At 41.2% G+C, this 14,050-nt stretch overlaps 1 protein-coding gene across 2 annotated transcripts in view; it reads left to right on the top strand.

Moving 5' to 3' along the window:
* The window catches only part of parp14rs1 (poly(ADP-ribose) polymerase family member 14-related sequence 1), a 26,538-nt gene extending 12,488 nt beyond the window's left edge, over positions 1-14,050 (top strand). For both annotated transcript variants that reach the window (XM_030343034.1, XM_030343033.1), the window contains exons 6-16: positions 123-350; positions 466-681; positions 826-898; positions 2,006-2,152; positions 2,314-2,376; positions 9,690-9,866; positions 10,125-10,328; positions 11,738-12,346; positions 12,493-12,638; positions 12,816-12,990; positions 13,350-14,050. In XM_030343034.1, the coding sequence (XP_030198894.1) occupies positions 123-350; positions 466-681; positions 826-898; positions 2,006-2,152; positions 2,314-2,376; positions 9,690-9,866; positions 10,125-10,328; positions 11,738-12,346; positions 12,493-12,638; positions 12,816-12,990; positions 13,350-13,630 (2,319 nt within the window). In that variant the 3' untranslated portion in view covers positions 13,631-14,050. The remainder of the gene's footprint in view (positions 1-122; positions 351-465; positions 682-825; positions 899-2,005; positions 2,153-2,313; positions 2,377-9,689; positions 9,867-10,124; positions 10,329-11,737; positions 12,347-12,492; positions 12,639-12,815; positions 12,991-13,349) is intronic.

The following is a 14,050-nucleotide window of genomic DNA, read 5'->3' as shown; positions in this document are numbered from 1 at the left end:
ATTTCATATATTAATAGAAAAAGCCAATTCATTCAAGTATTTATATATAAGTACAATTGAGACAATGAAGTAAACATACTAGGAAACCTTGAATAGATAACATTCTGTTTTCATATTTTCAGACCCAGGTGGTTGTGAGTGTTGTGGGAACAGAGCTTGATCTGGGAAATGGAGCCGTTTCCAAAGCTATTCTCAGTGCAGCTGGACCAAAACTTCAGTATTTGGTCAATGAACAGAGTAAAACAGGAGACATTGGTGATGTTATCGTTACGGACGGTTGCAAACTGAAAAGCAACTTCGTTTTTCATGCTGTAGTCCCTGCTTGGGACAAGCAGGGCAACGCTCTCAAGGTAACTCATTGAACAGTGGTGATTCATATTTATTTACAGATTTTATAGCGTGAACCCCACTTTCTTTTGGATAATTGATTGAGAAGTGAAAAGTCATCTGTGGTATATCCTACAGATAGTGAGAGGGATTGTTGCAGACTGCTTGAACAAGGCAGAGAAACATGGTCTTACCTCCATATCCTTCCCTGCCATTGGAACTGGAAACCTGGGCTACCCCAAAGACCGTGCAGCATCTGTAATGATGGAGGAAGTCGCAAAGTTTTACAAACAGCCACGGTGCTTGAAGACGGTGGTCATTGTCCTCTATCCGAAAGACCAAGAGACCATCCAGGTACAAAAATATTTACATTAACACATGTGAATCAGGATTTAAAAAATAGTGGTAAGCCTATGCTACGCAATATATTTGAGTTGATTTGCTTTTGGAATGTCATGATGAGTCATTGATGGCAGAACCTTTTGTGTTAACCTGCAGGTTTTCACAGATGCATTCAACAAACAGCTCCCGACAACAACAAATGTTCCAGCTCCTACCAAGTCTAAGTCAAGTAATGTCATTTTGTATTGTCATCATAATACCAAGACTCAATTCACGTCTCTCGTTTAGTTAACTATTTTTAACAGCTCATCTTCTCATTTCAAGTCTCACTAGCCGCGTTTACATGGCACATCTGATCCGCATAGATTTCTATGCGGCATAGATCTGTTCCTAAAATGTGTTCCGAATGTACTCTATACATGGCAGTAAAAAAAAGTGTCCGTTATGTCTCTCGCGCACACCTGACACATCTCTGGACCGGCGGCGACATAATGGATGTCTTATCACTATCGGGGATTTTAAATTTGTTTTTAATGAAAGCACAGCAGGAGAGAGCTTTTCTCTGCCTGCTCCTTCAATTAAGAAGGAGCAGGACAGCGCAGCAACGTACATTTCTCGTCAGATCTTTATATTTACCCTAAGCTCCGCCACAAACAAGAGGAATTTGGATGCGAGTCCGCAGCCAAGACTGGTGGGAGAGAGTGGTCTTACGGGAATTTAGTGACCAGGAATCCTCGAAGGTCCAATTGCGCACTACTGCAGATGCCATCTCTCTAAGTTAAGAAGTATTTTAACGTTCAGCCTGCAAAAGTACTAGTAGTAGCCTACTCATTTACAGTTATTTCGGACACGCGCGGACACGTCATTAATAAACACCCATGTCCCGTCGCTAAGCAACCAGACACGCTTACCGGACTACTTTTACGGAGTGATAACAAAGACGTGAATCAGGCAATAAATCCACTTTCCTTGACAGCAGTGAAGTTCGGTGTGCTTAAAAGTACCGACGGAGCTCAGTGGACCAATGGCGAACTACTGCGGCTGCTCTAAGTTAAACCCCAATCTATTCGGAATTAGTGTATACATGGCGATTAAAACGGACTACACCACCACTTCTATTCGGCATAGAATCTATGTCGAACAGATAATTGTATTCCGAATGAGGCGTATACATGATCATTTTCTGTTCCGCATAGAAATCTATGCGGAACAGATGTGTCCATGTAAACGCGGCTACTGTGTCTTATTTGTTAGATCGAGGTGTTTTCTCTGCATGTGCATTTTAACCTGCTCAAGATTGTTTATCTCGTTCATAGTGATTGTTTTGTGTCACAAGGTCTCTTCTCCAAAGTCACCTTAGCTTCGGGGCGGCATGAGATTACAATCGGACATGTTAGAGTACAGGTTGTGTCGGGGGACATCACCAAGGAGAAAACTGATGTCATCGTCAACTCTTCCAACGAATCATTCACCCTCAAGTCAGGTAAATAATACGCAGTGTCAGGAGGAATGCTTGAGTAAAATAATATACTTAATCTTATTACAATGATTAACAATTCCTCATGTATAACATGTAGTTATACAGACATAAAAATGGATGGAGATTGGTATCTTTTAATATCTTGTGTCTTTCTCATCACCCAGGAGTGTCCAAGGCAATTCTGGACGCAGCTGGTCCAACTGTAGAAAATGAATGCAATAAACTAGGTAAGGACCATTCAAATTCACAGGCCAAGCCTTTGAATATATTTTTTAGATGTTTTAGGTTTCACCTTAAAATCTGAGGAGTGGGGCGTGATGATTCACTCAGCTCACGATTCAATACGATACACAATATTGGGTTCACGATTCAATATTATAACGATATTTTGAACAAAACTTGATTGAAGCAAATGTATGACTGAAAAGATATTGCTGTTTATTTTAAAGACACAAAATATGCAGAACAATGCCATTTGCCCTATATTTCAATTTATTATGAAATTGTAAACAAGATTTGTTATAGTAATATGGTATAGGCAAATCATCTGGCCACAAGTGTCAATAAACAAAAGGTTTTTCTTATGCCGCTTTTCCATCGACAGTTACCATGTCAACCCGCCTCGACTCGCCTCGACCGGGCCACCCAATCTGATACCTGGTCGTTTTTTAGTCTCACCTCCGTCAAGGTTCCATGAGGGCTGAACCGGTAGTTTTGTGGGACGTAAACAGGCTGCTGCTTGCCTATATCATATCCCCCCAAGATGAGACAGTTGTCACAGAAAGCGATATGTACGATTTCTTCTGACGAAAAGAGGGTTTATAGTTTATAGCAGTGTTTATTATCATATCATCACAAGATGAGCAACTTGTCACGGCAAGCGATGTTACAATTTATAGGCAACCCACAACGTAAGATATCCCATTCACGACAATGAACTACGAAGGGCACAAAAATACGTAATAGTTTACAAGTCATAGATGTATGCATGATGTTACCCCAGGGCTCCAGACTGCGACCAAATGGTCGCATTTTGCGACCAAAATGTGAGACTTTGCAACTGAATTTTACGTCTGGTCGCACATGTGCGACCAGTAAATTTGCCCTTTTTTATTTCTTCATTTGTACACGTTAAACAGGGAAGGGGAGCTTCACCGAATCCTGAATCTGTAGCAGACCAGTGTGAGAAGGATAGGGAATGACCACTGTTATTGGGTAATATGTGGAGGGAGAGGATCCTAGAGATTATATATCGAGCGAGCGTAAACGTCCTGAGTCTGAGAAGGAGAAAGATTTCACAACCTGCTACGTGTGTTTGAACAATTTGCAAATTATTGATTCGCTCTTCCGACCTGCGGCTAGTGCGCCAGAGTCCTGCACGGGTCTTATTTTGCAAACCCGTACCCGCAATACCGCATCCGACCCGTGTTCTGACAGTAGAGCGAATTACATTCCGCACCCGACCCGCTATAAATTGTCTCTCCACTATTAAAAGAGCTACAACACATGATAACAATTTAATAACAAGAAATCACGGAAGTGACTTCATTCATTGCTTCACTGCACAGGTCATAAATACTTGAACGATAGCAATGCTATACTTGGCCATGTTCACAAGTCCACCCTCCAAGTCCGGGTTTTATCTAAGGCCTTAAAATGTTGGCAACCATTGAAAATAATATCAATACACATTTGTATGTCAGTAGATCAAATTGGTAGTTTAATTATTGCATTATTTTATTGTCATATTTGTTTTGATACTATAATATGCTCCCACTGAATGATATAAGCCACTGGCTTCATTAGGCCTGGCTGTCCGCCTTATTTGTGATTGAGAGAGAGAGAGAGAGAGAGAGAGAGAGAGAGAGAGAGAGAGAGAGAGAGAGAGAGAGAGAGAGAGAGAGAGAGCACTTTAACCTACCCTGTCCTCGCGCTAGATTGCATGAACTGTATCGGTAGATTCTGTTTTTGTGTGTGTCAGTGAAAGAACATTTCATATTCAAATAAAGTAATGTGAATGTTTTTCTCTGGTCCAGTATTGTAGAATGTCAATACATGTGATAGCAGTTGTGAAATTGACTGCTTCTACTCAATTTTAATACTTTTAACACCAAACCACTAAATTATATGACATTAACCTAATTTATCTGCAGGGTAAATTTGTACTTCAAAAAACAATTGAGAATCGATTGACAAAATTATAACTTTCAATGTAATGTCGTGCCAGAGTTTATATCAAAGCAAGATAGTTTGTTAATTTAAAAAATGGTGGTGTCACGACTGTAAAAGATTAGGCTGGGTTGTTTAATCTGCAGTTTTATTCTTGACAATGTCCCTGTGAGATGTTAATCAGCCGTGATTATTGTTCAACTCACCTCCTCTCGCGGTGCAGAAGCCATTATTCCAAACAAATGTTTAGAAGCTCCCATAGCTGTATCTTTGTTTTATTCATCCTAGGGAAACACATAAGAACTGCCCTGGCCAGGTTCCTCCAATAGTGCCCATAAACGACCCAAAAGATCAGATTCAGTGTTTACACGTCACTGCCCATGCGCAGGAACTAAGAGACTGAAGCGGGCAAGAAGAATTCTGTGCAACTGTAGTGACTGAGTTATAGTCAGTGCGGTTATTCTGAACGCTGAATCCCGAGCTTTCAAATCATTACAGCAAACAAACCCTCATACACTTATCCTTGCATCCTATTGAAGTTTTGCTTTGTATTCAGAATTATCACTGCCTATAACGTAGGCAATATCTTCACGCATAATTCAAACTGCTCGCTTCAGTCTCTAAGTCTGTGAGCATGCACAGTGGCGTGTACACACAGGACCAAAGCTTGTGTTTGTTTGTTTTGGGAAATATTGGCAGAAGCTACCTATGGTTCCTATGCACTTACCTGGTTTGGTGAGTAATGACTACCTATGGTAGCTGCTAAACACTCGTTTTGGATATTATGGATGTCATTGATGGTCAGCTGCCCAATGTCAGAGGAGGTGAGTTGAACAAAAATCTTGGCTTATTTACATCTTGACATAAACCATGTCATAATTCACCTGAGCCCTGTTTCAGGTAGCTGGTTTTGAGGCAACCCCGAGTTTGTTCGCTCTGAGTTAGTGGAAACTCTGGGTTTTCCGTTTCAGGTAGCAGGTTCAGCGCAACCGAGAGTTAGTTGCTGCGGCAACATACGCCGTGGACCTAACCTGCTCGGGAGGTGGTTAGACCTACTCTGAGTTTGTTGTTTATAAGGCTGAAGGCAGCTCTCCGACAGAAGGAAGTGTTAGAAATGGCATGTCCTTTTCTACGAGAGCCTGTGGACGTAGAGGCTGCGATCCTCAGAAGGAATCTCCGTGAGGAACGATTATTAAGACCCCGGTTGGATATACTTTATTTTCCTGATAATTTTCTTCACGAGCGCTATCGTTCATTTATTTAGACCACCTTCTCAGCCCCCATGTTAACTGTCAAACGCACCGGGGGCATGCTTTAAGTTTAATTTTTTATTTCTTATCGCAATTAACGCATGTGCAGAATGATCCGCCCCGTGCATCCCACCCGCTCTGTACTACAGTCACTTCAACGTTGTGGCTTTCCCATGATCAGAGTAGCTGACTAACCACGGACCTATAACTACTGCAAGTCAAGAAACTCATTTTAAGAATGCAAGGCAGAAAAGACCCTGGTACTGCTTTTAACCAGATGCTGTTCTTCTCTACATGCACATGCTCAGCATAATCGTCTGCATTGTTCACTGAAGTAAAACCCTTTGAGTAAACTGTTCAACAAAATAACTTGTCCCACCACAGCCCGTGTTCTAATAAAGACAATCTACTTATTATGAGGATTATTTTATTTCCTGAAAGCACAAAAAAAAAAAACACCTTTAACTTATGTTCCAAAATGTGGATCTCCAAAGCATCCTTTTGCATCTTTTGAATTGTTACAATTGCATGGAGGTTGGTGAGGGCATCTGGTTCAAGTAGGGCGATGACGCCATCAGTAACTGGAAGAAGATGATTAGACAGTGCAATCATTACTTGAGCCAGAATATTGCCCCATCTAATTTGCAACGCGCTGGGTTGCGTGTACATATTTAATTATTTTGAATAACCAACCTCTTATACTGTAAAGGCACTTCTATCCTGGGGGGTGGGGGGGATCAGAGGAGCTCCCCCCAGGGATGCCCTCAGCCACAGGACGCATACTCTGTTGGCTGAGGGCCATCTCCTCAGCCTCTGTGAGGGCTGCAGGTGGTGGACCCCTCCAGTCTGCCGGGCCTCTGCATTTTTTCGATTTGCTAACATGGAGGAAAATGTTACCCTAATATTCAGTAAGCGCTATTTTGAAGAAATATATATATATATAATGCATTTTGCCTAGGTGTAGCCTTCTAATATATCTAAATCCTATTAAATATTGGCAGTGTTGGGGTGGCTGGGAAATGTACTACTTACATTTACTGCTTAAATATAGTATACAAATATATAATACATGTTGAACATAGCTGTTAAATTAGGTAGAGCAGGCAAAACAGCACAATTGATTTGATTTAAATTAAACATTAGTTTACCTGTTTAAACTATATTTTTGTACTTCATTTGCTGCCAAGTCCTCGTGGGGCAACTCGGGGTTGCGTAAATTGACACACACACACACACACACACAATTTACATATTGAATAAGTGGAAGATATTAAACTTTCCTCTTATTTTATTTTATTTTACTAATTTATTTTACTCTCTCTCGCGCTCTCGCTGCCGCGGCGGTATTGCTTTTTTTTGTTAAAATGGGTAACTGCTCGGCATACACGTTCATTAGAATTTCCAATTCCATGGGGGAAAAGTAAGTGGATCTACGCTTTTGGTCCATGTTTGATCATGTTATCAGAGATCCATTGATGATGGCTCTTTATAGTCAACAGGCACGCCCTCAACCCAGAGTGAACATACTCAGAGTTGATTAACCCAACGCTGATCACCTGTTCTGAAACCGAAAACCCAGAGTTGCTTTTCAACCCTGAACTCTGAGTCAACCAACTCAGAGCGCAGGATTAAACTCAGAGTATGTTAAACCAGCTACCTGAAACAGGCCTCTGGGGTATTAACAAACTGGCAAAGTCCTTTAAATCTCCTAGAAACGCCCCTGTTATTAGCAATACTAGATTTTTCGCGCATGCGTTGCGCACACTCAACCTCTATTTCGGGAGGCTCAAGGAGGAGTGTAATATTACATTTGCGCAACAAAGTGTAGTCTTGTGGTGGACTCTACAGACATAATTCACCAAACTGTGTTATTGACATGTTTTCGTTGTGTTATAGGGTCACTGTCTCTTTAAGATCACGTGACTTATGTGTTGATATGCGTCGGTGCGATGTTTGAATTTAACGTTTTTTTAGATGACAAAATGAACGACCCGCCGTTGCTTGTCGAGGTTAGAATTTGTCTCTTTACTTCTTTTACCGCTATTTCTACAGTCTATAGACAGAACATATTACCTGGGAGAGTTTGTCGACGGTGGAGCCGTTATGTTTAAAAACAAAACGTCTTACCTGGGCAAGTGTGTCGCTGCGGTGTGTGCGTATGTGTTCTTACCTGGGCGTGTGTGTCGATGGCGGAGCAGTTTTGTTTAAAAACATAATGTCTTACCTGTGCGAGTGTCGCTGCGGTGTGTGCGCGTGCGTGTGTGTTCTAACCTTCGCTTGTGTCGATAGCGAAGCTGTTATGTTTAAAACCTAACATCTTAGCTCGGAGAGTGTGTTGAGTGTGCCTTTGTCACACGTAAGGTGTGTGCGCTTGCGTGTGTGTCTGTGTGTGTGCGCTTCTCTGTATGTTTATGCGTGTGTGTGCAGTTTTTGTATGCGGTGTGTGTGCATGCTTGCGGTGCATGTATGCGTTTGCGTGTGCTGTGTCTGTGTGTGAGCTGCAGGCTGCTTGGCACATGCAAACATGATTAACTTGAATAACAGGTGCGACAGTCCTGCTATAATAGCAGTAAGATATATGTCAAAACTTTATTTCAGTAGTATAAAGTTATGGAACTATTGGAAAATGTAGTTGAAACACATTGATCCTGTATTTGATCTGCGTAAGCGACGTAACTGCTAACTAGGGTTGTGACGATATTTCGTGCCACGAAATATCGCAATATTAAAACGTGAAGAAATTATGTTGTTGAGACGAAAAAATGCTTTGCGATATTATTATTATTCTTTTCATACTTTATTTACGGACATAAGTTTGCACTTTAATAAATGAATAGACTAATGCCGCTTTTCCGCCGACAGTACCAGGTCAACTCGGCACGCCTTGGTTTGGTTCCAGGCACGTCGTTTTTCCATCGCAAAAAGTACCTCTTAAACATGGGCGGGTCGCATGGGTCGCATATCACGCATGTGCGAAACTGTGCATGCTTATCCACGAGAAACATAGCAGATAGGGCTACACAAAGGAACGCTCTACCTCTGTCACGGTCCACTGCGTATTCTTATGCGCTGATCCTGCAGTGTTCAATAATCAATCACTATTGTTGACTGAACACTGATGTTAGTATTTAAAGTTGTCGGTGTCACGCCGAAAATGGAATCCCCGTCTGAAATCGCACCCCCTCTCTGCATGAACGCGCTTTCCCTCATTTCGTCTGTGCTTTCTAGGGTATAGGGCTCCAGACTAACTTTTAAGGAGCACTGTGGCCCCTAACTGAAAAATCTAGCGGGACAATCAGAAACTCTTGGGCCACACACCGTAAATCAACATGCCAATGTGATTTTCTCATTTTATCCCTGTATTACTAACAAATATTTTGATAATAGATGCAGAAATTACAATGTGCGGTTTCAAATTCAGTGTCACATTTTATTGTGAGTCTCATCTATACCAACTGTTTCCACGTGTGCGCGCATGCGTTCGATAAGCACAATCCATGACAGTTTCACGGGTTGTGCCGCTTGACAGGACGCTGCGCCTCATCTCTGTCTGCTCGCCTCTCCATTGAGAATGCAGCATGCACGTCAAACGCCTCCTGTGTGAAAACCCCTTTATGGCACATGAAGTCCTGACCGGGTTCTGGTACCCGACCGGTGACCCGCACAATTTGGATGAAACGGGTGAAAAATATTGTACTGTGTCGGACGCGGATGCGGGTCGGACGCAGGTTTTGCGATTGCGAGCGAGTCTTTTCCGGTGCTGGATATGTTATTCAGGTGCGGAGGAGTCAACATAAACCGTCAACAGTGGATGATGTGGTTTTTTTGCACAGCAATCTAAAACACCACGCCAAACACCACATAGTGTAATTCCCCGGCGTCCATCTAATGTGTCTAATTTTCCTTCGGGTGCGGGTCGGGTGTCAATCTTTGTCCCTATATCTTTCTTTCTAAAGTTTCATTAATAAACACACAAATTTTGGTTTCATACCCATTTTAACAGATAAACTTTTGAAATGTTTTGAGGTGAAGTTAAAACACAGTCAAAACACAATGATCACTGCAGATAATTTTTCTTCTGTACATTAATGCTAAATATTTAAATTATATTATATGAATAGGTGGACAGCCCAACACAGGAATGATATTGACTACGCCAGGAAACCTGATGTGTAAAAAGATACTCCACTTGGCCGGACGCAGCAACCCCCAGGATATCAAAGATACAATGAAAGATGCTCTTGTATTGGTTGAACGAAAACAATACACTTCTATCTCTTTTCCTGCTCTGGGTACAGGTGAGATGGAACTTGTCATTTGGTGCTTAGAGACCAGTTGTAGGTAATAAATAAAAATATTGTTGAGGTTGTTGAGTCTGATTACTATGTAGTAGTATGTTCCACTCTAAGTAGTCTATTACTAATAATTATTACTACTACTACTTATATCATATCTCATTCCAGGATTTATTCCATGACCATGCCAACACCAATCAATTTTAAATGCTTGGGTTAATTCTGATGGCAAAATAACTAATATTGTGTCTCATTTTTAAGGTAAAGGTAATGCCCAGGCAGGGAAGGTGGCCGATGCCATGTTAGATGCAGTGGTGGACATGGTGTCACAGAGTGCTCCGGGTAGCCTGAAGGAGGTTCGCATCATCATATTCCAACAGGCCATGATGAAGGACTTCATCAGTAGAATGGAGAAGAAAGCAGGCTCGGACAAGCACAACATTTCGCTATTTGGAAAATTGAGAGGTAAGCAACTTAATAAGTATGCTTTGAAGCAGGGGTCTTCAACCTATGGCACATGTGTCAAGGCTGGTACGTACTCCAAATACAGGTATATGAATAAGTATTTTGTGTGAGCATAATGTCTGATAATCCTTTACTGCAGTTGCCCATTTAAACCCTTTTGGGCAATTTTTCGTGGAGGCCAGGGGGGGCAGTTATTTCCTTGAAGAGGGGTTCACCATGCCAAAGCAGTGGAACATGGTCATTATTATTACTGTATTGACTCAATTATAATAATCTTTTCCTGGAAATGCGTCTGAAATAGTGGGGTCTTCACTTTACCAACTCCATCTGGTTCTATGCTGCTTCCCTTTCCTGTGAGAGCCAGTTCTGAACAGTTAAGGTCTTTAGAGTGTTTTTGTTTGCTCTCTACTCTGTTGTGGATATGGGAGCAAGGTTTCAGGAGAATGACACAACTTGTTGTTCTCCCGAGACCTTGCTCGCACACCGCAACAGTAGCATACTTTAATAGACAGCTAATTGCCGTCACTGTGTTTTGCCTAAATTCCACACACTTCCTATCGTACGAACGCGTGGATTCTGTGATCATAGCAGAGGTTATTTTCCTGCAGTGCCGGTCTGGTGTATGTGTGCACCCCTCCACATCTCCCTCCTATTCATGGACAGTAGAGCGTCCTGGATGTTCTTATCATAATATCATTATTTTCAAATAAAATGAGAAGAGAGAGCTCAGAGCTCAGCGTCTGCGGTGTCATTCATTCCCTTTGGAGGGAGTGTTGGAGCTCAACCTAGTGTTGCCGCTGCCAACACTAAAATTACCGCCACTATTTACCCAATTCACCCTCGCACAAAGTACAATATTTAAAACTTTGACGGTTCTTCTTGGTACCAAATACTCCCATTTCAGTCTCATTTGTGGCCTGAGATAATGTGTAATTCCTCATGTTTGGATAGTTTGTTTATGAATAATTCATTAATAAAATATACAACCACTGAACTGAAAGAGGGGGAAAGATACAGTCAAATTAGCATATCCTATATTCAAATGTGTAAAATATGCGATAACAATCAGCATTGGAAAACCATGCATTTTTATTTATTATTGCCATAGGACATTAAAAGAACTGCTGACCCTTGTTCTAAAGTATATGATGATTGGTCCAGGAGGAGTTTCTAGGTGGATTTGTGTTATTTTAGAGTAAGATATTTATGGTGTATCTTACTTTCAATAGAGAATGTTTGAATATTTGCAAGATCATTGTCAACAGCTAAATTTTGTCATAAATCTGCATGAGAATTATTTTCTGGTAAAGTACATTTGCATATACAAAGAATTGAAATGGTGAGGTTGGTGCATGAACAGTTTTCAAGTTAAAGCATTTTGACAGTTTTGTTTTTATTTCATGGTTTAGGCGGCATCTCAGCATTTTTAGGTGGAGGAAGGGAAGCCAAGCCACAAAAACATTATGACTTTTCCTCTCAAGATCGCAAAATTGAGCCGGCCCACTTCCACATATGTGGTAGTTCACAGGCTGAAGTAAACAAAGCGAAAACATGGATCAAGGATCTGATATCCAAGGAGCATACCAATAACTCCATTAAAGACAGAGCAATTCTCAGTTTATCCGATTCAGATATCCAGCGCATTATGGACATTCAGAATACCATGAACGTTAGTGTGCAGATTGAACCTAACGATGCCTGTATCAACATAGAGGGGCTCACAAAATACATGTATAAGGCCAACAATGAAATACAGGAGATTTTGAAGAAAGTCAGAGATGAAGAAGAGATCAAGAAGATTCTAGAAACCGTTGACTGGCAGTACCAGCTTCAGGGGATTCAATTCCAGAACTTTGACGACCCCTCCAAATTCCTGCTTGAGCAAGCTCACCACAACCAGCAGCCTCATATAGATGTTGACATCCAGGGCCGAGTGCACAAGGTTGATGTGCAAAATGGAACGGCCACCGACAACCAAGGCAACAGCATTGATATCAGACGCCATGACTTGCTGAAAGGTACGTTTTTCTAGCTATTCAATGACCTGTGAGTAATTAATGGTTGGTAAAATGGAGGCTAGAGCAATGATATGAATTAAAAATGTATAATTTTGATTCTGAGATTGAATGCATATCCAAATTAATGAATGATTGTAACATTACAGATCAAGATGTTGTAAACTTGCCAAAGCACTGGGAAACAATGCCAAGCGGCACTTCATGTCAAAGTTTCACCGTCCTGCCCGAAACTCCGGAATATGATGAAGTACTACAACTCTTCAAGGCCACAGTCCAACGAAATGTTATTAAGGTACATTGAATTGGTGAAGGATAGACTTTACCTGAAGGGTCGCGATTTTTCCAAGTTAATAATGTTTAACTCCTACCTAGTACCTACCGTCAATTAATTAATTTCCAGATTGAGAACAATAAAGCTATTAAAAACAATACAACACAATACATTATATAATGTGTTTTCAACCATCAGATTGAAAGGATTCAGAATCCCTTTTTGTGGAAGAGTCTTCAACTTAAAAAGGCTGATATGGAAGCAAGAAACGGTCACAAGAAAAACGAGAGGCGCCTCTTCCATGGAGCCTGCTCAACCACTATCCAAGATATCAACCGAAACGGTTTCAACAGGAGTTACGCAGGAAAGAACGGTGAGATAAGACTTGACCATTTTATTGCAAGCACCACACTAGCTTCTTGTTTCTGAGACAATAGTTATGGCAACATGCTATGTATGAAGTTATGCTAACACTCCCCAATGTCAAAGGAAAAGCACACTCTTAAAAAAATATTTTAGATGAAAAGTGATTTTAGTAGATTACATAGAAGTGACACGGATAGATGGATTGATTTCTATCAATAGTCTAGCGTAAGCTTGAACAGCATATATCCTCGCCCCTACACTCTCTCTTGTACATTTTGATAGCGGGCAGGGTCTAACTAAAACAGGGTGTTTCGTTTGCGACCCAATTCACCCAAATCAACAACTCACTTTTTCTCCCATTTTCAGCTGCCCACTTTGGCAATGGCACATATTTTGCTGTCAATGCAAATTATTCTGCCCAGGATACTTATTCTAAGCCGGATGCTCAAGGGCAGAAGTGTGTGTACCTGTGTCGTGTTCTGACGGGAGATTTTACCACGGGAACTCGGGGCATGATCGTGCCTCCAACAAAACCCTCCTCCTCTTTGCAGTATGACAGTGTTGTCGATCATCTCAACCACATTCAAATGTTTGTCATTTTCCATGACACTCACGCTTGTCCGGAATATTTGATAACATTCAATTAGGAGAAGACATGAGAGAGATCGCCAAATTACGATTCATTACACACACTGTCTTTTTTTCTTTCACCGTGAAACTCTTTACCTCTATGATGTGTGTACAATCAGCCATGTCAACACTTAAATATAATGTTAGTGTCGCCTGAATGTTAAAAAGGTGAAGGTTGTTTTACATACTACAAAATCATGTTGGGTGATTAATCAGATATTGTAAGCAGGAGGATATAAACTCATGCAAGGCTTTATCAATGTGCATGAGCCATGCATGCCATTCATTAAAATTTGATTTGATTATTTGGGTCCATTCCTATCTGTTAACATGAGAAACTAGAGAAAAATCCCCAATCCCTACCTCCTCCTTAGCCTGACTAAACCTTGTTGACGATGTCTAACTCTGAAACCTAATTAAAGCTCTCTTGGACTGCC

Source organism: Gadus morhua, chromosome 20 (assembly GCF_902167405.1).
Source record: "Gadus morhua chromosome 20, gadMor3.0, whole genome shotgun sequence".
Taxonomy (NCBI): Eukaryota; Metazoa; Chordata; class Actinopteri; order Gadiformes; family Gadidae; genus Gadus; species Gadus morhua.
This window is presented reverse-complemented; position numbering and strand designations above follow the sequence as displayed.